A 27,916-nucleotide genomic window follows, 5' to 3' on the forward strand; every position below is an offset into this window, starting at 1 on the left:
CCTAAGTTTTAAGTGTAAGTATTCCTAAAATCTAAATGCAGAAATCAACATTAACCAAGCGGGTTATTTTTTCTTATATTTCTATAGGTCGTCATTTTATCTTTTATGGGTAAACCCGTATCTTAAAATCTTTGAAATGAAAATTCAGCCGCGGATCTTTATTTTCTTTCTAGTTTAATAGGTCGTCATTTCATCTTTTATGGGTAGCCCTGTATCTTGCTAGAGTATTACCTATCAGCGTATCTAAGAGTTGACAAGGATTCATGATGATTATCCGCTGAAGGTGATAGGGTAGCGATCATAATAGTTCTGCTGTTTCCTCCTAAGCTGTCCTGTAATAGAATAGATATAGCTATTATTGTGTGAGATAATACATCACTATTAGTACTACTGTTCCCTCCTAAACTGTCATGTAATAAGTATAGCTATCATTGTGTGAAATATATTTAACATATTAATAGTTCTGCTGCATTCCTCCTAAACTGTCCTGTAATAGAGATAGTTATCATTGTGTTAGACATATATAATACATCATTATTGTACTACTGTTCCTTCCTAAACTGTTCTGTTATAGATATAGCTGTCATTGTGTGAAATATATTTAACATATTAATAGTTCTACTGTTCCCTCCTAAACTTTAACAAATCCCACCTTTAGCAGCCAAGTTAACACACTATCTCTGTACGGTACAAATTTATCCTGAAAAAAGATTTATAAATCACAATAAATTGTTATTAAATTTTCAGAAATAATACAGTTTTAGATTCAAGAGCAATTCAGAATTCCAATTTTTAACAAATATTTGAAATAAAAGTTTAAAGAATTTTTCTGTTTACTAAAATCCACCAACCAGAAAGATTTCATGAACACAAAAAGAAACCTTAGAAACGCAAAATTTTGAATAAATTTAGAGTTTTCCTAACACTAAAAAAAAACTAAATGTATATCTTAAAAATTTTTAAAATGTCTATAAGATAAAAATATGCTTGAAAATGAAAAGAGAGATAATAAATATAATTTTTTATAAAAATACCTTATTTTTACTAATCGTTAATTGTTGGTCAGCCAGCTTAGAAATAACCAAACCTTAGACAATTTTTTCTTAATTTTTTTAAATTTCAAAAATATATTTTTTTAAATAAAAACAAATTTTACCTAATGTAGTTAATGATTTGTTAATATTTGATCCTTCTTTTAACCTCTGGCCGACTGCTCCTAAAACAAAAACAAAAATCATTTTTTTCTAGATCAACAACTTAGCTTTATTTAGTTTCGCGTGGGCTATTACCTGTTTTGACAGCTCTCTCTGAGCCTGCTAGATCAACAAGACAAATCCGGGAAACTTTTGTTCCTTCAACTCCACTCAACTCGTCCCTTAACCTGCAAATAAAATGATCAAATACTTTTATTTTAACATACTGTTATAATAAGACTTATATACTGTTAGAAAATTCTAACATACTGATTAAAAAGACTAACGTACTGCTAGAAAAAAAACTAATATAATGGTATAAAAGATTAACATACTTGTAATAAATATCGTGTAACACTATATTTGTAAACCTAAACTACGTTGTACAATATATCTACATTGTAAATAGCTACATAAAACCCATATCATAATTTATCTTAACTGTGCTGTAAATAACTAAGTAACATGATTAGACATGATATGTAAATACGTCAGAACCTGTATTTTGATTAGCTTAACTACGCTCATATATTTGCCCTAATCTTGTAAATATGTATATTAAACTTAAACTACGCTGTACATATATATATATATATATATTATATATATCGACGTAAACATTGTAGTTAACGTTAATTTGTAATATAGATTTCTAAATACACATTAGTTGGAATATACTCAACTTAAATTGAGACGTAAATAGTTCCTCGTTGAAACATACAAGCTGAAAACATCATGCCCATTGATTAGGCATTGATAGTTACATGCTTATGTCCTTGTTGACATCAGAGCCTATGATAGCGTGCCCATTGGTTAGGCATTGATAGTTTAGAGCTTGTGTCTGTGTTGCAATTGAAGCCTATGAGATCGTGCCCATTGGGTTGGCATTGATAGTTTGGAGCTTATGTCCATGTTGACATCAGAGCCTATGAGATCGTGCCATTGGTTTGGCATTGATAGTTTTACGAGTTGTACCTGGACTGATACGATTCTGGTAGCAGTTTTAAGAGTACGACAATTACTACATACTGTCAGAAAAGACTAACATAATGTTAAATAAGACTAACATACTGTTATAAAAGACTTATATCTATCTATTATGACATCCCAATAACACGAATGTTACCAGGAAACCACCCCTCCCGGCAACCCTCTGCCTCACTTAGGAGTACATATACTATTATATATATATATACTATTAAAAAAGACTAACATACTGTAAGAAAATACTAACATAATTTTAGAAAGGACTAACATGCTGATATATAAGACTAAAATACTGTTAGACTAAACTAACATGCTGTTAGAAGAGACTTACATAGTGAAATAAAAGACTAAAAAACTAACCTGAATGTGAGAATGATCGTGAAGACAGCATGAGATCTACTGGACTCATTGTTCATATTAGTAGCTGCAACAGTTCGGGATTTATTACCTAAAAAAAAAGAATTACCAAGCAAGGTTTTCTTTTGGCATACAGGGGGGACATTATAGAAAAGTTTTAAAAGATTGAGTCAATACAAATTCCTTTACACGCCCCTGCTCTACCCCAGAAACCTAAGTTTAACAAAAATAAAAGTTTATTTCTAAAAAAATAAAAAAAAATTAGTTGAATCATAATTTAAATAAAATTTTAAAAATTAAAAAATTAAAAATTCAATAAAACAAAAAGGCCATATACCTTAGAAAAAGTATTTTTCCTATTATATTACACAATTGTACAACTGCAATTATGGTCGTATTCTACAGGATCGACATGCATAATGCCAATTTGTATTTTTATAAAAAAAATAGCGACAAAAAAACTTGTTATTTAATCGATTAGATCCTAACAAACAAAATCAAACGGAGATATAAGTTCTCTACAAAGTATAAATAAATAATAAAAAAAATTTAAATAAAAAATCTATTTTTTAAATATTTAAATTCTTTCTTTTACCTTCCTCCATTAGTGCATCAATATCCTCATAAGAAGAAACAACTGAACAAATGCATTTTTATTTTTTGATCAAAAAGATATCTTATTATTGCCCTTTCTTAATTTCATTATGAATATATGATATGGTTTACAAATTACAATTACAATAATACAATGTATTCAATTTTGATTTTTTTTAGATTTAATGATAAGTTATAACTAATAAATCTAGCGCCCACTTACATATTTAATTTTATTTATTTTGAAAATTTGTTGAAGTCTTTGATTTAGCGAACATTGTTAGAAATATAATAATGATAATAATGATTTAATTTCCTGTCAAATAATTTGATTGATTGATTAAAAAATGATTTCCTAGTTTTGAGAGACCATCCACATAAGGTCCCAGCACACTGTGCTCTCTTACCTTCAACCCAACCCTTTTACCTGGAATATATTTCTTTATGGACTGTTTAGAGATATTATCAAGGGAATCTCCATTTATAAAATGGCATTTCCAGTTCACATTGGTAACTTTAAATTAGCTTAGTCAAATTAAGAATGTATAAGATATCCATAATCTTCTTTTTAAAAAATTGATTATTTTTAATTGAGGTTTTTGTAAAAGTGAAAATTGTCCGAATTTAAGGCTTCTCAATCAATATCTTCCTCAGTATAGATCAGATACAGGTTTATAGGGTACTATTGGGAATCTTTTATTAGCTGTAAAGTTAGTAAAACAGACAATCCCTTTAAATATTTTTTCTTCGCCATTTTTCATACTTCTACATAAATGCTGAACTAAACATACGGTGGTAAGCGATTATATCACTACAATGAAGACGACTTTTTAAATTAAGTTTGATCACTAACAAGCTTTTTTCGAATTACAAGTTTACATGTAATCAAAAAGAAGCTTTTTTAAATAACAAATTTGCTTGACTTCTATGTTTTTATGTATCCATGCTGTTTAACAGCGTAATTTAAATCAAAATTGAATTCAAAAGTCGTCTTCATTGTATTGGTATAATTGCCTACCACTGTATAAAAATAAGTAAGTATAAGTAATTTAGTTTTAAAATATAACAAAAATACAAAATAAAGGTTGTGGGAATATTTCCCAGCCAATTCTATGAATTAGAAAGATACGTATTTATTTTTATATTTTAAATTAATTGGATAGTTTGCATTCTTTGATGTTAAACTCGACCAGCTGTTTAGGAAAAAGATTTATAAAGGAATTGAATCTTTGCCACAAACTCTGATTTTCTAATCACTAATCCTTAGAACCAAATGTTGCAGACCTTAGATATTTCAAACTATGAATTCTGTTAGATCAAATAATCTGAGTTTGAAATATCAAAGGTTTACACGATCGAGTTCTAAAGATATTGAGGTTTAAATATTTGATTTTGTTTCAAAGACTCAATTCCTTTTATACAATATTGAAAATAAATAAGTTCAAGGTGTGTGAAAAGAAATAACATTTTTTAATTCGTGCTAATTTATGAAAATTGAAAACCATTATTTCTTTTTCTCTTTTAAATCATTTAGTATAAATCTTTGCAATATCGTTTTGTTTTCTTCGATTCTTTTTTAAACACAGCTAGGTACAAGTTTTCCCACTGAACATGACAGTTTAGAGACGATTACAGGTCATTCTTAATCTTTGATAGCTATTTGAGGACAAAATATATATAAAAATTAAACAACTAATGTGCAGTTTACCACTTAAAAGTTATAACGCGTTTTTGTTATTTTTTTAACACTTTGTCTCAAACACTTCTTTTGTCATACTAATATAACTTATAAGCAATTCAAAATTATTAATATTTAGTTCAAAATGACGTTAAACATTTTTTTATAATCTCAAAAACTATTTGTAATTATAAACAGAACACTTTAAATACTTCTGAAATTCTTTGGATATTTCGAAAAAAAATGTGTTTTTTATCTTTGAAAAAATATTGGAAAAATTTTACCTGAGACTGAAGCAGGGTCTAAGAGATCATAAACCTTTTCATTATAGATCTCCATGTAACTCACTTCAGCCTGAAATTGTAAATAAATAAACAAATTATCAAAAATTGTCGAATTTCCTTAAATATTTGAAATTGAAAACTTTAATGTTTTAATACTGATAATTCTGCAAATCATAAAAGAAATATATTTTTTAACAGATTTTTTAAACAAAAGTAAAAATGGTTTGGATTATTTAGAATTGTTTCTGTGATTAGAAAACACAACAAATTGGACAGACAATTTTGGTTTAATATTTAATGTTTAAATTAAAAGATATTTTCAAAAATTTTCTCAGTCATAACCAGAAAACTGTGAAATACTGTATAGTCTTCCCTTTTTTCATTCAAAAACTTGAATTTGTTATATTACACCTCCCTCCCCCCGCCAACCCACCCCACTCCCTTTTTATTGAAGTTAGGGTTTGTAAATGTGCAGACAAAAAAATGATTATATATGGTATACACAGATGTCAAGGTTAGACATTGCATGGTTTATAAAATTAAATATTATTCAAAGAAAACGCGGGAAACGCGCCTACCGTAACTTCGCTAGAATCTTTCTGATGGTCAATTCGGGAAAACAACTCAGAGCAGAGGCGTGGAATCAGACCAGAGTCCTCCTAAAAAAAATTAAATAAAAACATTTTTATGACATCAGCAAAAATTCTGGGAAAGACTAGCTTCATTTGAACAGCTTCTGTAGAGTAGACAATTTGTCCATGTTTTTAATTATAACGAAAAGTAGACCTAGACATAGACCCAGTTGAACCACATATCATAAAATAGATGAATAATAAGATAATATAAGATAAGATAAGATCTGAACCCCCCCCCCCCATTTTGGTGAGCCCAGACCGCCATCGGGGCTAACTCCCCCAAGAGCTCCGGCACCCCTCCCAATTACTATGGGAAGATGCAACCAGTGCAGGTCATTAGAAGATTCTGATTCAACTAAGTCTATGTAGTTCCGCTAAACTTTTCTTTTTTCTTTTCATTAGACAAACTAGGACAGACTAGGACTGAATAGGGCAGACTAGGACAGAGCAGGACATATCAGGACAGACTAGGACAGACTAGGACAGACTAGGACAGACTAGGACAAACTATAGGACATAATATGACAGATTAGGACTGACTAGGACAGACTAGGACAGACTAGGACGGACTAGGACAGACTAGGACAGGTTGACTAAGACAGGCCAGAAAAGGGGCGACATGAGACTAGGACAGACTAAGACAAGCTAGGACAGGCTGATATAGGCCGGGACAGACTAGGCTAGACTAGGACAGGTTGGTACATAGGACGGACTAGGAAAGACTAGGAAATACTAGGAAAGACTAGGAAAGACTAGGAAGGACTAGGAAGGACTAGGAAAGACTAGAAAAGACTAGGAAAGACTAGGAAAGACTAGGACAGACTTTGACAGGCTAGTACAGGCTAGTGCAGACTAGGACAGGCTAGTGCAGACTAGGACAGGCTAGTGCAGACTAGGACAGGCTAGTGCAGACTAGGACAGACTATAAATAATTTTAATAATAATTATTAATTATATTGGATTAGAACAGAAATAAAGCAACTTTTCAAATGTAAAAATACATAATTTATTAAACATTATCGACAGTGGGGAGTATTGTTTTAATTTATTTATAACTTGTTTATAAGACATAAATACATAAGTAGACACTGTAAAAATTATACTTTTTCAGTTTTAATCTTCGACAAATTAAAAAAAAAATAAACATTTATAAAAATTTTCTGTAAAATTGTAACTAACTTTATTTCTATTTTATAAAAAAACATAACTTTAATGTCAAACAATTATCTTTATCTCTTTAAATTTAAAGAGCAAAATAAACCTGGACTTTAAAAAATTTGATAAAATCTATTAAAATCAATAAATTTATGGTTAAAAATTTATAGATATCCCTTTCATTTTTGATAACACTCTCTTGAGAGAGAAAAAAGTAACGTAATGAAAAAACGATAAGAATAGTTTAGCAATTATTGTACTTTTATCCCATATTAAAGGAAAAAAAACATATTGAATCACAATTGTAGAATTTTTTATGAGGGCAAAAATACAATTCACTGAATATGAACAAAAGACATTTTAGAAAATCAGGAATTATACATTTTTATTTGGAGAACAGATAACTTTTTAAGTTTTGATTTAAATATTTTAAAGGGACTGTAAGCGTAATTTCAAGTGACCCTCCATTAAACTGAAAAAGTGCTTGATTCTGTTTATTTTTCTACATTGTTTTTCTTGCAGAAGAAATGCGCGAGTCATTTTTGCAGATAAACAACAATTGAAAGTAATAGTTTTTCAAAATAAATAATTCGAATACTTGTTCAGTCAAAGTGTTTAAGGATACCACCATTGCAAATCGAACATTGCTTGAAATTCCACTTACACTTAAATGAATATGGTCTCGTCAGTAAAAAATGAAATATTATTGTTATTTTACTTTTCGGAGAAAAATAATAGTTAAAAAATAATCTGATTTAAAACGAAAACATACATTGTACATACCAAAATTGTTTACAAACATTACTGTACAATGTACATAAAGTAAGAGATTACCTGAGTGCCCATCATTGTGTACGATTTGCCAGAACCGGTTTGTCCGTACGCAAATACACTGGCGTTGTACCCTACAGTACGATTCACGAGTTGGTATAATGCTCATTGAAAATAGACTTTAAAAAATCATTTAGATATTGAAACCTTATTATAGAACAAAAACAAGTTTGGCAGATTTTATGCTTTTATTGGTGGATTCTTAAAATAAAAAAGCACGAAACTATTTTTACAAATAATTGAAGTGTTTCCCGCCCCCCCCCCTCCCCCATACACAAACACTAACATACAAACTTAAATATAGTGTACAGGAGCGCAACTAGACATTTAGCAAGGGGGGGGGGTCAAAGGGCAAATTCGACGCGCGTAGCGCGGAAAAAAATAAGTTCCCCCCCCCCCTTAACATTTCTAGGAGGGGGCAAGAAAAATGTGTATTGTACTCAACCATGAAAAAAAAAATATTTTTTAGGGGGAAATTTTAATATTTGGGGAGGATTCTTTTCAGTTTGAGGCAAATTTGTGCGGGGAAAATTCTTAACTATATTTCAGGGGCAAATTTTATTTTTGGAGCAATTTTTTTAGTTTGGGAAATCTTAAATCTTTGTTCTTTTGGGGTGAATTTAATACACAGTTTGGTCAATATTTTGCATTGGAAATCTTAAACTTTTTTATTTAAGGGCATTTTTTAAAAATATGAAGGGGCACTTCTTTAAACTATAAAGGGTTATTTTTTGTAGGGAGAAAAACTTTTAAATTTAAAAAAAAATGTCCCAGTTTTTTAAATTTTAAAGTTGTGTGTATTTATAAAATATTTGGGAATAAAAAAATTAAAAATATTATAAAAAACTATGGGTTACAAACTTCAAGTTACAAATGTTAAAAAAAGGAAGGCAAATTTAAGTGTAGTGGGGCAATTTGAAAAATGTGAGTGTCATTTTAAAATCCAAATTTGGAGGCATTTTAAAAAGAATCTTAAATTGAAAAATTTTATAGTGGAATTTGAGTTTAAAAATAAATTACTGTAGGGGCATCTTTTTTATTTTTGAGAAAATTAGCTATGTTTGGAATTATATGGAACCCTGTTAAGGACTTCTAGCCTTCTTAAGGGGGAGGCTTGCCCTCCCCTTAATCAGGCTAGGGGGGCCTTGCCCCCATTCCCCCCAATTATAGAGTTAACAGTCGCAAAATACCATTAAACTTGGCATTTCCGAAATGTGGTCTGCCTTTTTTGTGCTTTCAATATTACCGGATATAAGAAGAATTTTGTTCAGATTCTCACAATGTTGGTTTTTTATTTAATCAAATTGGAATCGGAACGAAATTCTCGATATCTCAGGTAATATTGACATAAAAAAAGGCTAAATGCGGACCACATTCTGGAAATCCCAGGACTAGGAATTAGGAGAATTTTGTGGTCATTGTTTCAAGAATCATACACGTGAAAGAAGGTTGACGACTGAATGTCTCAAATAAATTCCAAAATTAAAGACAACTTTTAACCCTTCTCGCTACTGTCATGTTTTGTCGGGTATACAATAGCTCTGCACTGTATGTAAATAAGATTAAGTTTACTTTCACTTAGGCTTACAACAAACAAAGTGAAAAGCATGAAAGTTATCTTTTTTTTTACATTAATTCTCTGTTAATCCTATTCCTTTTGAGGACCGGGGGAGGGGTAGGGAGGGGGTAGGGAGGGGATAGGGAGGGGGCTAAATATCTCCCCTCACTGAAATATGTTAAGATAGCCTTGAAATATTTTTCGCGTGTTTTTGTTTCAAATCCTTGTCTTAGAAAAATAGCTAAAAAAATGCGAGGAATCGATTTCTAAATAAATTATAGAAGAAACAAAACAATATACAATATGCATGTTAGAAATACAGTGAGACCCATCAAACTGTGGAAGAAGAAATGACTGTTATGGACACAAGTTATGATTAGAGCAGTTCATGGCCATGAAATACATGTACGTGTGCAGTGTATACTAGACAGACCCATTTCACTAAATAAATTGATTTTCAAAAACATTAAGAAAAAAATCGTGGACTACAGATGAATATTTAAAAATTGTTTTAAATCCTCCATGTTTTAGTATTTTTGTCAAACTCAAATATTCTAATCCCTATATCTGATTAGAATATCTAAACCTGATCTAAACCTGATGGTTTAGATCTTGGATATTTCAAACTCAAATTATTTGAACTTGCAGAATTAATAGATTAAAATAAATATATATATTCTATAATTAAACTTTGATCATAAAATTTATTTGACAGGGGAGGTGTCCTGATTTTTGAAACTATTTATCCCTGAAATTGTGTTAAATATTAGTTTGTTCACAGGTGGTTACTAAATGCCAGAATTTATTTATAAAATTTTAAAATAAAATATTAAGATTTTTAATTCCAAAAGTCAGAAGCAATAACATTATGATTTTTTACGATAATTCTTTCTGAGGTAATAAAATCTAAAAACTAGATTTCTACAAAAATTCGACTAAAATGAATTCCGTATTTAATTTTTGATTATGAATAATTATTTGACTTAAAATAGATTAATGACGGTTTGCTATAAATAAACTGAAAACTTACAGAGAATAAATAACAAAATTAATCATAATCTCATTTTTAAAATATAGAATTAGAATTTATTATTATTTTATACACACAGAGCAAGCAATGTTTTAAAGCTATATTATTGCTTTGTTTTAACTTTTAACTACTATGAAAAATTAAGAAAAAATGAAAAGAATTAAGTAAAAATACATGATTTCTCTCACGAGAAAATCTGTAATTTTAGCAGATATCTCATGAAGAAATACTTACGTATTTTGTTTATAATAAATAAGCAGTCATACTGACATTTAGCGTACGTACGTAATTACGGAAGCGTCGCATTACGCTTACGCAATTGTTTTTTAAAGAAAACTTTAAATTATATTAAAATCATTTTTAATATTTTCATTAACCCCCATTCTCAACTTATAAATAATATTCATGTCCATGAAATGTGAAGTTTCTATTGTGATACCATATCAACATTGCATATAGGTGTCAAGTTAAAGTTTGTAAAATCTTAAATAACAAAAATTATTTTACGCAATTTTTCACACTTTCTGAACATAGTAATTCAATTTAAACAAAATGGAATACAAGTTTTAGAAAAATAGAAAAATAACCTAACCCCTCCAAAAATGTATTGAAATTTTTAACTTTTGAAATATGTTTAAAGTTTAACCTATTATTAATAAGAAAAACATATGGTAAATATTGGCTGACTGCAATTATGCATTGCACTCATGCATTATTTATCTCATAAAGTGCATTACCGAGAATAAAACTTTAAATAAAATTATAAAGTGCAATTGTGAACGTTATTTCAGCGACTGAGAAGATCAAGGAATTTAAGAATGAGAATAAGTTCAAAAAAAATCTACAAATTAGTTAATAATAAAACTGTTTCAGGGGTTTTCATTAAGGATTTTAAAAATTATGTTTAAAGAAACCGTAAAGAATTTGCTTGATGAAAGAAGAGGAACATTTTCACCATAATTATATATTTATTTGATTAATTATTTAATTTATTATAATTTTCTTTGTTTTTAGTCTTTAATAGAATTTACAAAAACAACATTTTTTATTTTAACCAAATATAATTATTATCCCCCGATTTACGTAAAAGTTCGTTAATTATTATTAATTTATACACATACATCTAATCAGTTTGTTTTTAACCTTTGAGACAGAACAATCTCAAGGAATAATAAATTGTCTTAAAACATTTTTTTAAAATTATTTTTTTTTCCATATCAAAATCTGAGTTCGTTTCCCTTATGTCCATTTGACAACCTCAATTTTTTTTAAATAATCTTTTTAGTTTGTTTATTTCCTTGCGAATTTTAACAATTTTTTTTATTTTTTTTTGTCGATTTTGATGATTATCATATCGTTAGAACTGACGAGGGTCAACCCAGACCGAAATATATTTTCAATAAATGTGGAACTAACATCTACTTTTTTTACTCTACTGAGATTTGGTCCATCACCATCACCGAATTTTAAATAATTATTATTATTAGTTTCTTTTTTTGTATTTTGGTACTTTTCTTTAACATGAATGAAGCTTAAAAAGGAATACAAAGATTGTGATTTTACGCCAAAAATGTAAAGAAAATTTTAATTCTATTTTAAAAAATTGCATAAACTGAAGTAATGCAGAAAAGGTGATATTTAGAGCAAATATTTAGAACAAGGCCTTTATATGTTCTACAAATCTACTTTCAATTCACATTATGCAAATCTATTGATTTCTATAATTAGTACATTATTGAGAGAGACTGTCTGTAAGCATAATTTCAAGTTATCATTTCTCCATTGTTTCTTATAAGCAAGAAATGCGAAATTCCCTTTTGTAGAAAAAAACTTAATGAAAATAAACAGGTTTAAAAAAACTAAATACGGATAGCTAAAGGGTATGTCATCCTTGACCAGACATAGCTGTTGTAAATCGGGCATTGTCATCTTGCAAGGATCGGGTCACTTGAAATTACGCTTATAGTCCCTTTAAACAAAAAATGGAGCTTTAAATTAAAATTAAATTTTAAGTACAAAAATATGCATGCTGCAATATGTCAACCTTTCGTTCTTTTTGATTAATCGATATCCGAGCTCCTTAAATTGAATTTAATTCTAACCCTTTCTTAATTATTGATCATTCAGGAGTTTCAGTCAAGTTGATTTGAACCAATTCTCCTGAACTTAAAAAAGTGGTTCAACTTAGTTTTGATGTGTAACTTCTTTTCCATATTAATAAAATGTTACCCCAGATGTGTTAGATATTGAACTTATGTTAAGAAGAAGCTGAGCGCCATGTTTCTAACCAAAATTTGACCATTTATGGGTTTACATAAAATCCGCCTACCCATGGCAATGGGGGCTTACCCCCCCCCCTCCTCCTGGATCATGGATATCTTTGGTTTCATTGGGGTTTCCGACCCCCCTAGAGAGAAAAAAATGAAGCCCCCCTCCCCCCCCCGGACAAAATCATATGTACGCCCCTGAACACTGGAGTTAAATTCGTGTTTCATTCCTTTAAAAGCATTATCCAGAATTCCCAGACCAAGGGCCTCAAAGACTTCGCCTTGCCCAACTCCATTCTCCTCCTTCGAGTCGAAACAATGATCGAAGGAGAAACTTTTCGTGGATTTTTTATCTGAATCGTCGGACGATGATCGAATGATGATCGACGATGCTTGAATATCGATGATACTGGGTGTTCGAAGCTCAAGCTCTCGACGATTAAAGGGTCGAACCCTGACGATAATTTGAAATGTTAAAAAAACTATATTTTATTTATTTTTCACACCTAAAAAATAAGCAAAAATTTTAATTTCTTTATTAATTCGAGTTTAAAATGCAAATTATGATTCAATTTTAGCAATATTTACATTTCAAATATTGCGGGAAAACATTCAAAATTTTAAAAGTTGTCACATCAAATATTTCATAACATTTCTTTCCTAACAGCAACTTGCACTTTTTCATTGGACATCTCTTTTCAGGATAGATTGATATAGAAGAGACGTCAATTTTCAGCACATTGACAGTCCTCCTCCCACTAGAGCCGTAATACACATCTGTTGCGCCGCGTAGAAACAACGCCGGGATAAATAATCTCGAGGATTTTAACCTTATTCACTGTTAAATGATTTAAAACTAAGAAGAATTCACGATGAATCATGAATATAACATGAATAACTTGCCATGTTTAATGTATGCGTATACACTAGTCACTAGACACTGTACTAACTGAGTAATAGGAACACTTTGTTTCACAGATTGCGGTCTACTTGCTACTAAAGACTAAAACAATATTGTTCCAAGAGTTCCAAAATTATCAGGCGAACATTGAGACACATTCCCTCATATTCGAAACTGATAAAACCGCGATCTCTCCCCCTCCTGATCCAAAGTTTAGGGTGAGCGGAAACCTGTTGTTCCAGTTCCTGATGATCTGCACCACCATCATGAAGCTCTACAAATATGTTCCAACTGATGTTTGTCCATAGTTTTCTTTGTTCATTTTTAACCAACCAATTTTACTCAGTCTTATGCAAATATTTCAAAACTTTCGGTTTTTTAAAATAAATGTTAGAAATATCCATTTCAGATATCTTTGTTTTATTATAGTGACTTTTAAAGTCAACAGTATTTTAGCAATAATTTGTTTATGTTTTGACTGCATACGGTTGTACTTAGTAAAACAAGAAAATTACAGTATACAAACAGAGTAAACTTGTCGGTCTTCACTGTGGAGACATTATAGACGCATCTTTTCAGTCTTTTACCCTTTTCATAAAAAACTCTAGCAGATGTAATAATGTTATAGCTTTTGAAATTAGGTATTACAATGCTAATTCATAACAAAGACGATATCCAATTCGTCACTGAATTCCCATGTTTTTTGGGACACCCTATACCTAATTTCATAAGCCAAATAATAATAGCCAAATAATGTCTGCTAGAGTTTTTTTTTAATGAAAACGGTGAATGGCTGTAAAGATGTGGCTATAATGTCTCCGCAAAATGAACAGTGAAGACGGACTAGCTCACTCTTGTATACTGTACCATAGAGAGGTTTGTAAATGTCGTCTTTTACAAAACAAGATAACGTGAAAGGAATGAATAAATGATAGAAAATCATCAAGAGGTTTTTACAAGATTGATTAAGATGGAAGGAAAGTATAGAAAACCGAGAGAGATTTTTGAATGTCGTCTTTTACAAAACAAAAAGGATGTGAAAGGAATGAATATATGATAGAAAACCATCAACCAAACCAAGAGAGTTTGTAAATGTCGTCTTCTAAAAGGTGAAAGGAAAATATAAAAAAAATGGTTAAAGGAAAGAACCACAAGAGAGGTTTGTAAATGTCGTCTTATTAGTTGAAAGCAAAATAGAAATAAAAGGTGAAAAGAACTACAAGAGAGGTTTGAAAGAAAACCATAAAAGGTGTATCAATTTCGTCGTCTACACAAATATATTTAAAGTGAAAGGAAAATAGAAATAAATATTGAAGAGGGAAAAAAAACACAAGTCGAGAGGTTTGTAAAGGTCGTCTTCTATGAAAATATAATAAGGTGGAAGGAAAGGATGAAAGATAGAAAACCATAAGAGGTGTGTCAATGTCGTCTTCTACAAAAATAGAATAAGGTGTAAGGAAACGTTAAATGACAGAAAACGTAGAGAGTATATAAATGTCGTCTTCTAAAAGGAGGTTTGTAAAGGTCGTCTTCTATAAAAAAAATAGAATAAGGGGGTAGGAAAAGATTAAAGATAGAAACCTAAGAGAGGTTTATACAAATGCCGTCTTCTAAAAAGCACAGTAAATTAAGGATGTAAAGGATAAAAGAGTAATAAGAGTGAGCGAAAAAAAAGGTTGAAATGAAAATCTGAGAAAGGTTTGTGAGTGTCGTTTTCTATAAAATAGAATAAGAGGCAACAAGATGATGGAAAAGATGGATAAGGATAAAAGAAAACGTTGAGAAGTTTATAAAAGTAAGGATTAAAAGAAAAAAAACAGAGAATAGAAAATAAAGTAATGTTCAAATGCAAAACTTACCATGTTAACATGTTGCTTAAGCAAAATAAGGAAATGAATTAGATAAAATAAACAAATTGCGATAGATAAAAATATTGACCGCCATGAGCGGCGAGCAACAACTCCCCTTGTTCTGTTATGGGTGCCTGTCTTCGCTGTAATCGAGTACCCCTACCCGACCACAAGGGTGATTCAATATATTCATCAATCAACGATGATAAATTAGGTTGGGACTGAAAGACAGCTAAATCTTCGTCATTGCCAATATCCGGGTTTAGGTTATCTATAATTGCAGGGCGAAAGGTTAAATCACTTATTCTATCCGAATCCGATTCGGAAAATGAGCGATTACGGGATCCTTCCCTACTATTATTGTTAACCCCCGCCATTTTAAACCATCTTAAAATGAGAGTGTATCAGGAAAATTTCTACGTTTTCTATCACGACCTTCAGCTAATTTACGCTTGATTCACTTCTTAACGAGATTTATATGAAGAGATAGTCGTTGTTTTGACTGAGTCTATACCGAGTTTTGTTCTGAGGACGGAGGAGAACTACGCTTTGAATGTTTCGTCATAAATCGACGATTTAGAAAATATATCAATAATCCCATTGAAAATCTGCTCTACCTACTTTCTGAATTGCCCCTTTTTACCAATGTTTATATTAGGACAAATGTCCACTTCAGAAATGTCTTGGCGGGATTGAAATAGTTTTATGTCCCCAAATTGAATTGAAATTGAGGTCTGCAAGTATGAGCCAACATTTTTTAAATGACAATATATACAAGGTTACCAACACAAGGATGAGACTTCAGAGACGACTTTACAGAATTTAGGCTGCCTGTTTCCAAAAATACAAGGAAACTGCAAACTTCTTTCTTTCTTTGCCAAATCATGAAATAAGCCATAAAAAGACTATATTCAAGGTATAAGACTCAATTAAACCTCGGGTTTGTCATTTTTAGGAGTTTTAGGTCGTCTTTACAGTCTCATCCTATGTTGGTAACCCTGTATATACAAAATAGTCTTACAAGTAATGTACAAATGTATCCATTAGAACAACATTTTATTTTCTGCAGTGTATAAACTTTTTTAAAGGTTGATTTTAACTAAAAGTTTATATCTACATACAGTGAAACCCTTAATAACGAATACATCGAAAAAATTCATCAAATGTCGTATTCTTCGCTTTCTGATAATGGAATGTTGCAGACATTTAGTTTTTTAATTAAATGATTATATGGAACTCTTTAAAACTGTTCCCGCATATTCATGGCTATTCATTTATTTTCGCAAATACTGAAATTTACGTAATATAGTATAAAACTCATTGAAAAATTGTCAAGACGACATTCGATAAATTCTTCCGATGTATTCGTTATTAAGGGTTTCACTGTATAATAGATCTTGCTTCATCTTGGAAGTCGACATTTCAAGTCTCGAACCAAGCTAAAGTAGAGAAGCTGTCTATTTTAATTAGGTTCAAGCCGTAAAATCGTCTTTGTAGATGAAGCAAGTACTGTATGATACCCACCCCATGAGCTGTGACGAGTGCACAAGTAAAGGTTATTTTTAACTGGACACTCTATTTATATTCTGTGATTTAAAGAGTCAACATCATAAATGGAGACATCCATGATGGGGGGGGGGGGTTGAAGCTTACTAAAAAGATTGCAGTTGTCTAAAAAGATTGCACTTCACGAAAAAGATTGCAGTTGTCTAAAAAGATTGCAGTTTACAAAAAGATGGCTATGGCTGTTTACTAAAAAGATTGAAGCTTACTAAAAAGATTGAGTTTTTGAAAAAGATTGCAGTTGTCTAAATAGATTGCAGTTTACAAAAAGATGGCAGTTTACTAAAAAGATTGCAGTTTGTGAAAACGATTACAGTTGTCTAAAAAGGTTGCAGTTTACTAAAAAAGAATTGCAGTTTACTAAAAAGATTGCAGTTTACTAAAAAAGAATTGCAGTTTACTAAAAAGATTGCAGTTTACTAAAAAAGAATTGCAGTTTACTAAAAAGATTGCAGTTTACTTAAAAGATTACAGTTTACTTAAAAGATTGCAGTTTACGAAAAAGATTGAAGTTTACGAAAAAGATTGAAGTTTACGAAAGAGATTGAAGTTTACGAAAAAGATTGAATTTTACGAAAAAGATTGAAGTTTACTTAAAGATTGCAGTTTTCTAAAAAGATTGAAGCTTACTGAAAAGATTGCAGTTTACTAAAAAAGTATTGCAGTTTACTAAAAAGATTGCAGTTTACCAAAAAGATTGCAGTTTACTTAAAAGATTGCAGTTTACTTAAAAGATTGAAGTTTACGAAAAAGATTGAAGTTTTAAAAAAAAGATTGCAGTTTACGAAAAAGATTACATTTTTCTAAAAAAGATTGCAGTTTACTAAAAGATTTTAGTTTACGAAAAAAGATTGCAGTTTACGAAAAAGGATGGCAGTTTACGAAAAAGGATTGCAGTTTACGAAAAAGGATTGCAGTTTACAAAAAGGATTGCAGTTTTCTTAAAAAAAATTATAGTTTGTTGATAAAAGATATGAGGTTACTTAAAGGGAAGGATTGAAATTTACTAAAATAGTTTAAAAGATTGAATTTTACTGAAAAATGATTGCAGTCTATTAAAAGAATTGCAGTTTACTCAAAAGTAATGCAGTTTTCTTAAAAATAAATTGTAGTAGAAAGGAAAGGAGGTTACTAAAAAGGATTGGAGTTTACTTAGAAACATCTAAGATTTCAATCTTTCGTGCACAGCGCGCAGTGCACGGTGCACAGTTCACATTGCACGGTGTAACTTACTTAAGTTTGACGTGATTCAAGGTGCCAGGGAGGTTTAAAAGAACATAACAAAAAGCAAGTCAGAAAAATGTTTAAATATATATATTTTTTTGAATAAAAAGAGTTTCTATTTCTTTTTCTTAAAAGTCAAGAAGTTTCAAAAAAATATATCAGAAATTAAAGAACTTGAGCTAAACCCCCACTCCCAACCCACCCTTCCACGCCGTATTTTTAGGGATAAATAGGTTCCTCATTCGAGGATGATGTACTAAGCCAAAACAAAGCCAAAACTCACAAAAAAAGTTTAATCGCCTTTTTTGACTATTATTTGGACTTTTTTTACTTTTTCGCCTTTTAACTTTTTCACTTTGACCTTGGACTTTTGGACTTTTGGATGAATTTTAAAAAATGAAGGTTTCCAAAAATTAATTCTGAATTAAATAGATATACATATTGACATTTTTTTTACAATTTTTTGTGTTTTTCCTCATGGGGTCATATGTTGTAATTGAATCATATCAAAATTAACAGAGATATGAAGAATTTGGTTCAGATTTAGACAATTTTGTTTTATTTTACATTTCTTGTTTATTTATTAATAATGAGAGCATAGAAAATGCAGCCCACATTTTGGAAATTGCACAAGTAGGGGAATTTTTCATTATTGTTTCAGGAATCATAAATGTATAAATATAGGTTGACAAAAAATGCCACACATTATTTTGCTGAACAAAACCAATCATCAAGCTGTCATGTTACTTGAGGACATCCTGGTGGGCGATTATCAGTACAATGAAGACGACTTTTTTGTTTCATTTTTAATTTTTAAATATTTTTGAATGAGAAGTTTGCAAGTTATAAAAAGAGAAGCTTTTTAAATTGACAGCTTTTCTTCACGTCTATATGTTTGAGTATCCGTGCTGTCTAACAGCTTCATATGAATTAAAATTGAACTCGAAAGTCGTCTTCATTGTATTTTTATAACTGCATACCAATGTATATGTCTAGGAAAGTATAAATGTTTAAATGTTGTCTTTTAATGGCTCGTTAACGGATGGCACTGTTGAGTGTTGACAACTTCAAAAATATGTTATGTTAGCCATTAAAAAAACTTGAAAAGAAAGAATGTGAAACACTGCTTAAAGACGGAATGTTCAGTTCTTACTTCTTAGCTAAGGAACAAATAGCTGAAGTTCTGAACGTGCCAAGTTCTTACATACTTGAAACAAGGCCTAGGCAAAGTTTCGTTAGCGGAACGGAGGTTGTCAAAAATTTAACGAAATATTCCGTTAATACACAGCCAAAACCGTTCATTTTTGAATAATTCCTGAACGGAAATAGTCGCTTTTAAAGGAAAAAAATTGCGGTTGAACAAAATAACGAATGCTTCGTTTTTTTCTGCTAAAATCTGCATGAAACTTGAAGAAAGTAAAATTCTAAATGTATTTTGATGTTTTAAATGTCGTCTTCTATGACCCGCCTTATATGTTAACATAGAAAAACTACAAATGATAAAAATCAATTTCCAAACAGAAAAGCATGGCTATCTTGTCTGATTCTTAAATGGTACACTTGTGAATATAAATATTCAATTTAAACTACTTGTGATTACACACATACAGGGAATCCCACGAAACGAAAATTGATTTCACAGTAAAATATATATGAGTTTAACATTTTTTTTAAAGAAATAAACTACAAAAAGACTTTAATATCTGTCAAAATCAAAATTATTTACCAACTGTCATGTTTCGTGGGACATTGCTGGCCCAGGTAGCATTGCAATCTCACATGTAAAAATAGATGAGAGTTTTGCCAATCACTTCATAAAATCTAAAGCTTAGACAAAGTACTTTACAGATTTAAAATGTACATATTAAGGGCTTCAAAAAAGTATAAGTGAGTTTAAGTATAAGTATGGTAAACTCAAACGCGAAAGCGCACCTACACTTTAAAGTTGACCCAGTCTTAAAAAAAGAATTTATGAGTATGACCGAGTTAGTGATTTTGCCACAGGAAAATGTAGAAAAGACAGGAATTTTGATCTTTAAATACCCTTCATATCATTCTAAATAACGGCAAATCTGAGTTTTCTTAACGGAAAGTCCAGCCCTATTAGTAAACCTGGGAAACAACAATTGAGGATGGAGAGAGATTAATTCCTGTATACTTTAAGATCTATGTTGATCTTATAATCTTACATAAAAAAATCACATGCATAACTAATGATTTCTTGAGAGCAAACCCTGAAAGGTAACCATGACCCCAACATACAACAGAGAGCCTAAGAGGAGAAAATAAGAGAAGGAATACTATCCTTGAATAGCACCACTGGGAGGTCAAACCTTTGAGAGTAAGGACCCCAAAGACCATTCAGATTAAAACCAATAATGAACTCAGATAATAATCAAACTTTAGTTAACACCAATACAACTGATAAAGATGTCTCCTCTGTCTTAAAATTTTTTATTTTCTCTTACATGTTAATCATACTCATGGTATCAAACATTAGTGCGGGGACTATACGGGCATACAGAAGGTCTCTTCCCTACCTCAGGGACTGAATTTAATGAATTGAAGAGAGGTCACTGAACTGTATACATCAGTTCAACTACTTCTCAAGAACTTACTCGTTCAAATCCTGAATCACTGATTCAAATTTGAACAACCATAATGTGAATTAGCTGATTCAGAGTAAATTTTCCATAAATTCCAACCAATCAGAGTGCAGTAAATATTGGGTTCAACAATCTATTTGCTAAAACAATACTTGGCTCTTATTAATTAGGATAGTTCAAAATTTAATAACTTGAAGTTAGGGTTTCCAACACATGTGGATTTTACTTGAGCGCAATTCCGTAATAATTGCGCATAATAAAAGCAACGGAATTGCGCGCAATTGCGATTGTGTTTCAATTGTTTGATAATATTCAATTAAAACCTTATGGCACACAATACATGAAAATAATAATTGCGCAATTCCTTTCAACAACAAAAATATTCAGTTTAAACTTTGGTAGTGGCATACAGTAAACTGAACTTTACTAACTTACCTAACCTAATCTTTTGATTTATAATATTCATTTGCAGCATGATAACCAGAAAACTCTGACATAGGAATACGACACTTCAGACTGAAGCAGATCCATGTAACTGAATAAGTGATTTAATAAGTTACTAATTATTTTTTGCTTGTAACAACATCAAATACACTCTCTGTACCATAGTTTTCTGGTTCTCACTGTAGCAAATATATAATTTTGATTAAACAAACCTTACAAGTCGAAGTTGAACCACCGAAAAAATATATATAATTAAACTATCTCTACTTAGTTCAACAAATTCTCACAATTCATTAAATTCGGTTCCAGGATTAACATCATCCTCATCCTCAACTCCTATCTGGCTGAAACCTTCAATGCTGTAGTTACAGTTGTGGTAAATATGAATAGTTATATTAGCTTTTCTTTATTTGAACAATTGAATTTATATTATGTACAGTGGACACTTGATGTCGCCTTTTCAAGATTAAAGGGGGTATTTGTTCACAATAAGGCAGACTGCGCGTAGCTCCTTTGTGCTTCTGCTTTAGGGTTATTGTGAACTAAAAACCCTAAAATGTTGAAAAGACAACATCTAGTGTTCTTTCTATATTGTTATTTATCTTTTGGTTCAAGATTTAGAGAAACATCATTGGAACAAATTTCATCCCCATTAAAAAATAAACATAGTTAAAAATGATATTCCTAAATAATCTGTCTAATCCCATATTTGTGTCTTGAAAATGTACTTTCAAAGCATAATTTGTCAAAGTAAAATGGAATGGGTATCCATCAAATTCTAAACATTCATATGAGAGGTAAAATATACATTTGTTTACAGTCAAAATATAACACACAAATATTAACATTAACTATAAAAACGAATAGTGTTTGAACAACTAAAGTTGATCTAATTACACATAACATTCTCCTGGGGGAGAATATATTTCCATTTGACTCTTCTCTTCAGATACTTAATGCTGACTGACTTTCTATTGGGGCATAAGATAGCCGACAATATTGCTTTCTCTGCCAGCAGATAATGCTGTTCCACCTTTCTCCGGCATCATATTATTTCCTAACTCCCCTAGTTATCTAGATAAAAATGGGTTGGATTTTCTCCAGAGTTTGGTGTCAGGCTGCTCATACTCTGGGTTCTCTGCACCCCGTGGCCAGCTTGGTCTTATCTGTTCTACACTGTTCTACATTTAGGGTTATACACATACTCTGAGTTCAATACCCTTGCACTGACTCCAGACTTGTTTGGCTTTATCAATTTTATTATGCATCATTCCCCCTGCTGGGAGCAATTAACTAGAATAAGCTTATGTAGATATGGCTAAACCCTTGGTGGGTTTACATCCACTCATGATTCTATCATCATTTATGTGAATATGATAGAATCTTCTTGAAGACCTCCATCAGTATAATGTAGCTCCAAGCTCCACCATACTGATGACCCTTTCTTGCCTTTGGCGTAAAAGACTCAGCCTTTCTTTTGTGCTCCTGCTCTGTCTTTAGTCTTGTCTCCGCCTTGAATCTCCAGGTTCACCAGCTTGGCCAACATCTTGCCCTTTCAGACCTGCACAGTATTGTTATTATTATTGAACATATACATAGATGGAGAACGTAATACTCCTGCCTGGGGTGAGAATTTGGATACCACTAACTAGGTTGCGTTCACTGATTGTGTTTAATAATACTGGAAATAAAAAAAACTCTTTTTATTTAAATTACAAACACTAATTGGTATCCACTTTCCTTGCCTTGCTGGGAGCATTATGGGATTTGGACTTTTACAAATAAAACTTTCATCTCCCAAATGGTATGAATCCCCTCTTTTTTAACTTTTTCATTGTTGTCTTCATTTTCAGTCCATCTAGTACTCTCCTGTCTGTCTACTTCCTTCCCTGCTTCCTTGTCTACTTGCTGACCTACTTCCTGACATACTTCTTGATCTACTTCCTACTGTGTATCCTGACTTGTTGTCAACTAATGACTTATTAATTTTGATATGTCCTGTCCGTTCTATCTTTTCCAGAGATGCTGCTTTGGTTTTGATTTATGCTCTGAAATCGAATCAGGGCTTTATGCAGTAGTACAAGTTAGACAGAGTAAAAATAACATCAAAAATGTAATCAACTAAGAATTGAACCCAGCCTCTTGCAGCCTTTTTTTTTAGCAAGTGCAACTATCTGTTAAATGATTGTGAACTATAAACAATAAGTCGCATAGAATCACATTTATATATGTTATATATTCAGGACAACCAGAGAGAGTATAGAGAAAATGTCTAAAGGAGTGTAGACAAGGGGTTAAACATAAAAGATCATAATTCCAGCTACAACCCCCAATCATCCGACATATTTAGAGTTATCTCTTTTATTTTTCTATAAAAATGGTTCCGGAATTCCAGATTGATATCAAAACTTTTTATTCTTCCTAAACCAGAAATTTCCAAAACCCTGTTCTGGAATTCCAGAACATTCCAGAAATTTTAAGGAAAACATTCCATAAAGTTTCCAGAAAAATTGCTCCAGAATTTTTCAGAAAAGGGTGCTTTAACAACCTAAGAAACCATATTAAACTTGTGTAAAAGACAAAACCAGTAAGTCTTTTTGTCTGTTTGTCTGTTTATTTCAGAGAAGAGATACTGAGAGTGAGACTTGAGTTCAAGCATTCAATTATGTGAAATTGTGATGTGATTTATTGATTTTACAGTCAAAAGTTCTAATTGGACTGTTTTCAATCAATCTTTCAGCCTTATAAAGATATCAAATACTCCGAAATTATTAACAACCTATGTGGCCTGTTGTGATTCTATTGATTTTCCATTTGTCCAAACAGTCTGAAGTTCTAATTGGCTTTGTCAATCTTTCAGCCTTATAAAAATATCAAATTCCCTGAAATTACTAACAACCTACATAATTGGTGGTTCTATAGATTTTTCCATTTATCTGATAATAAGGTTTACTCTCCATATTTTTGTAAAATTTAATTGATTTCTAAAACCCAATCAGACCTTGTTTTTTAATTGACAATTGAAAACCTCCTTCTCGATAAAAGGGAGTGACCGGCTATGTAAGGTAGTTGAACTGAGTATGCAGTGTTGTGGAAAACTTCTTTCGGATTCATTTGAGACATATTTAAAAATCTGTAAATCCTGAGTTTGAGTGCAAATTTTATGTTCAAAACTCCTACTTTGGGGGTATATGTTTTCAGAATTAGTTTATTAAAATTTTTAAATAACAACATCGAAAAATAAAGTAAAAATTATAAAGTAATCTAATTAGATGGTTAGGAACATATTTCTCAAAAGAAATTTGTCAATAAATCAATGCTAAAATCGATTATTTCGTTTTCATTATTATATTGAATTTCTAATTTTCTTTGAATTTAATTGTGGATTTCTTCAAATGTCGCCTTTTCAATAATAATTCTATAAAATCTGCAAAAACTTTGTGAATAATGAGAAACCAGAATAATGATATAATAGAAACTAATAATTGAACAAGATTACTTATTTTCGATGATAAGATTAATTTTTATTTTCTCAACATGTTCCTATACATGACGTCTGTAGTTTATTGTAGAACTTGTTTACATTTTATGTCGTCCATTGGATATCAAGATCAAGTGTTCAAGATAAAAAATATCCACACAAAAGTTCTGATCTCTCATTTGTCTTATTAAATTTAAAGATTAAATCTGTTCTGAATGTACATGCATGTCTCTCACATTATATGTAAGTAGGACCATATATTAAAAATATTTATTCATTCTTTATGCAGAGTTGTGGAACAATGGTGAGTTTGATCACAGTAATGCCTTACTGGATTGCTCTGCTAGTTGAGTTAGCCTTTGTGTACAATGTGCATCTGGCTTTGGGACTTTCCATGGGAATCTCAGCTTGCAGACTTCTTATGATTATCCAAGTAAGTCTTTGTGGTAATGAATAGATTTTGTGTGGACACCTTACACTGCGTTTTATATGAAAAGATCAATTTTAATAAGTTTAATTATTATTATTTTTTTCTTTTCAATCACCAAAATTCGATCAAAAATATTCCCATGATGTTAAAGACATTAAAATGATATGTAAACTTTTGATGGTATGTTATGATATAAATATCAATTCTAGTTTGACAAGATGATCCAGTTTGAACCAGAGAAGTTTTGCCATAGTCTGCTGACTGCTCTACTCATCCTGACTGTTGTAATTATTGGATACCCTGCATATTATACTATCTCCAGAGGTTAATATATTTTAACCATATGGACAAAAGCAAATTTTATTATGTCTATGTTAGTATCTTTTTCGTAAGAGTCCAAATATAGGATTTCTTGTAATTTTTGCATATTTGTTTTAAATCAACACTTCTTATTACTTTTACTTCTGGATAAAAATTGTTAATATTTTTGACTAAAAATGTTTATACTTTTGGTTGAAAAATGGTTATATTTGTATTCAAAAATTGTCTTATTTCAGTTAAAAAGTTGGTGATATTTTTAGTTGAAACTTGTTTATCTTTATTTTTGGCTCAAAAATGGTACATTCATGGTTCAAAAATAGTTGTATTTTTGGGTAAAAATAGTTATATTTATGTTTCAAAAAGGGTTATATTTTTGGGTAAAAATAGTTATATTATGGTTTTATTGATGGTTCAAAAATGGTTATATTATTTTTTGCTAAAACATGGTAATATTATTATTTAAAATTTGTTTATGTTATTGGTTTAAAAATGGTCGTATTTTGGTTATTAAATGGTTATATTTTTGATTAACAATGGTTTTATACAGTCTTTATATTTTCGGTGGTTATATTTTTAGCATTACACTTTCCTCGCCCATTCTTTAAATATTAAGTCACTTTAATAAAGATATGCTTGCACAGAACCAAACATATTTTAAACAATTAACACGTTTTATGACATTTTAGGCGTGGTTGGGGTATTAATTGGACTTTTAACTGGATTAGATAGTTCCTCAACTGTTGGTGCCGTTCAAATAAGTTTTATAATACTGTTGGCTGTTACTGTTATTACAACAGTTGGTTCGTATCTGTATGGCAAGTACTACCTGAAGAAGCACCATTCCACTAACAGGAAACCAACTAAAATAATTTAATTTAAAGGGGTATCTAAACCATTTTTTAAACAGGATGAGCCGTGTACTTTTTCACTTACTAAGTGCAGAGAAACATTATTTTGAACTAAGATAACTTGCATCATAAAGCAATAAAAAATTAAGTTTTTATGAAATTATTATGTACTTTATCAATCATGATCACTTCATGGTAAATTTTTTTTTATAGAAAATCAACTTTACATGGTAAATTAGCTGTATAGAACCATAATATAAAGTATGATCTAGAATGTAAATGTAAATGAAAATAAAATTGAAATCAACTTTTATTTTGATTTCTGGTTTATTAAAAAGCTTATTATAGACAAGTACATAAACATTTCATAAAATACCTATAACAATATTATTTTAGCACCACTAAATTTTCTCTTTAAGATTCACGCCTTTTTAGATTTTATTTTGTCTTGGGGTTTAACAAAGAGAAAATTTTATATAAAAGGCTTTAAACTTCTCGATAAAGAGAACAAAATACCTCCTTAGCACTTCGAACCAAAATGATAAAGTTATAATTAGAATTAGGAACTTATTCTTTAAATTTGATTGGATAAACTTGCCAGTGTGCTATCTGAGAATGGAGAGGCTGGAAAGAATATGATCAGCATGAAGACAATCATCAAAATCATCTGTAGTCTTTCTCTTCTTTTTCTCATATTACTTGGACACTTAACAGTGGGTGGACATGTTGAAATTGCAGTGGCCATTTTTGTGACATTATTCACTCTGTTTCTAATCAAATATGTGCAATCCCCAAAAGTAAAAGATTTTTTCTATCACAAGCTGTCTCAGACAAAGACGAAGACAAATGAAAAATTAATTGCCTTCAAATCTTCAATCTCTATTTTTAAAAAGAACAAAGTTGGTGTTCAGAATATGGTTCAAGAAGAATAATATTACTTAGTGTCAAGATTTTGCAAATAATCTTTTTTGTTTACTGTAACATTAATGTTGCTTTAATTGTTTAATGATATGTCATATATATTATATAAGTGTGTAAAAAACAATAATATTAATGTAGTTTTTACTGAATGTCATTACTTTAAACGTGAAAATTTTGTAAATTTATGCTGAGCAATTTTTAAAATCTAACATGTGTTACTTAGAAGTTGATATATTTATCTTTCATAACACCATCTCTTTTTTTCGTTCAATTTTTTGTTTCAGATAAATTTGGCGCTATTCCCGCGTAAATATTTTTATGCTGAGTAATTCCGGCAAATTATTTGATTGTTCGTAAAATCCAATTTTCCTCAAAACATATTGCTCTTTCTTTCGTAAATAATTATATTTAGAATATTGCGAACACTTCTTTGCATAAATATTTCTTTATAAACTTTATTTAGAATAATGCAGACAGTTCTTTAAATAAAATAAATATTTCTTTATTAACTTTGTCATTTCTTACTTGAAAATTAAATGAAATTAAATTGTATCTGTTGTAACAATGAAATATGTAGAGAAACGTTTTTCTTTATGTATTGTAGGTGGTGTATGTTTAATGTTTTTATTTGATGTGAGAATCTAAAACTCTATTTTACCTAACTAGTTTTTAAAGAAACCAATTCAATATAGATGAATAAATAAGTCTTAGACAGAAATATTCAGGAATTTCTCGGGAAAATTATAAAGTAATCTAAT

The 27,916-nt window shown here is 30.5% G+C and overlaps 2 protein-coding genes across 4 annotated transcripts in view; one reads left to right on the top strand and one right to left on the bottom strand.

Annotated features, from left to right (window-relative positions):
• LOC111695857 (kinesin-like protein KIF13A) overlaps window positions 1-13,570 on the bottom strand; it is a 29,570-nt gene extending 16,000 nt beyond the window's left edge. For 2 of the 3 annotated variants that reach the window (XM_023465314.1, XM_023465313.1), the window contains exons 1-13: window positions 13,230-13,570; window positions 12,800-13,023; window positions 7,718-7,788; window positions 5,672-5,752; window positions 5,094-5,163; window positions 3,487-3,558; window positions 3,133-3,174; window positions 2,541-2,628; window positions 1,290-1,381; window positions 1,157-1,216; window positions 1,035-1,087; window positions 653-700; window positions 232-332 (exon numbers count right to left, since the gene is read on the bottom strand). In XM_023465314.1, the coding sequence (XP_023321082.1) occupies window positions 232-332; window positions 653-700; window positions 1,035-1,087; window positions 1,157-1,216; window positions 1,290-1,381; window positions 2,541-2,628; window positions 3,133-3,174; window positions 3,487-3,558; window positions 5,094-5,163; window positions 5,672-5,752; window positions 7,718-7,788; window positions 12,800-13,023; window positions 13,230-13,261 (1,034 nt within the window). In that variant the 5' untranslated portion in view covers window positions 13,262-13,570. Of the gene's footprint in view, window positions 1-231; window positions 333-652; window positions 701-1,034; window positions 1,088-1,156; window positions 1,217-1,289; window positions 1,382-2,540; window positions 2,629-3,132; window positions 3,175-3,486; window positions 3,559-5,093; window positions 5,164-5,671; window positions 5,753-7,547; window positions 7,609-7,717; window positions 7,789-12,799; window positions 13,024-13,229 lie in introns of those variants that run through there. The other variant, XM_023465315.1, reaches the window with a different exon arrangement.
• Window positions 13,571-24,939: 11,369 nt separating this feature from the next.
• LOC111695871 (uncharacterized) lies at window positions 24,940-26,263 on the top strand. Its single transcript, XM_023465335.1, has 3 exons — window positions 24,940-25,071; window positions 25,278-25,392; window positions 26,076-26,263. The coding sequence occupies exons 1-3, from the start codon at window positions 24,940-24,942 to the stop codon at window positions 26,261-26,263; spliced, it is 435 nt and encodes a 144-aa protein (XP_023321103.1).
• The last annotated feature ends 1,653 nt before the right edge of the window (window positions 26,264-27,916 follow it).

The sequence above is a fragment of the Eurytemora carolleeae genome, unplaced genomic scaffold, assembly GCF_000591075.1.
Source record: "Eurytemora carolleeae unplaced genomic scaffold, Eaff_2.0 scaffold122, whole genome shotgun sequence".
NCBI lineage: Eukaryota > Metazoa > Arthropoda > Copepoda > Calanoida > Temoridae > Eurytemora > Eurytemora carolleeae.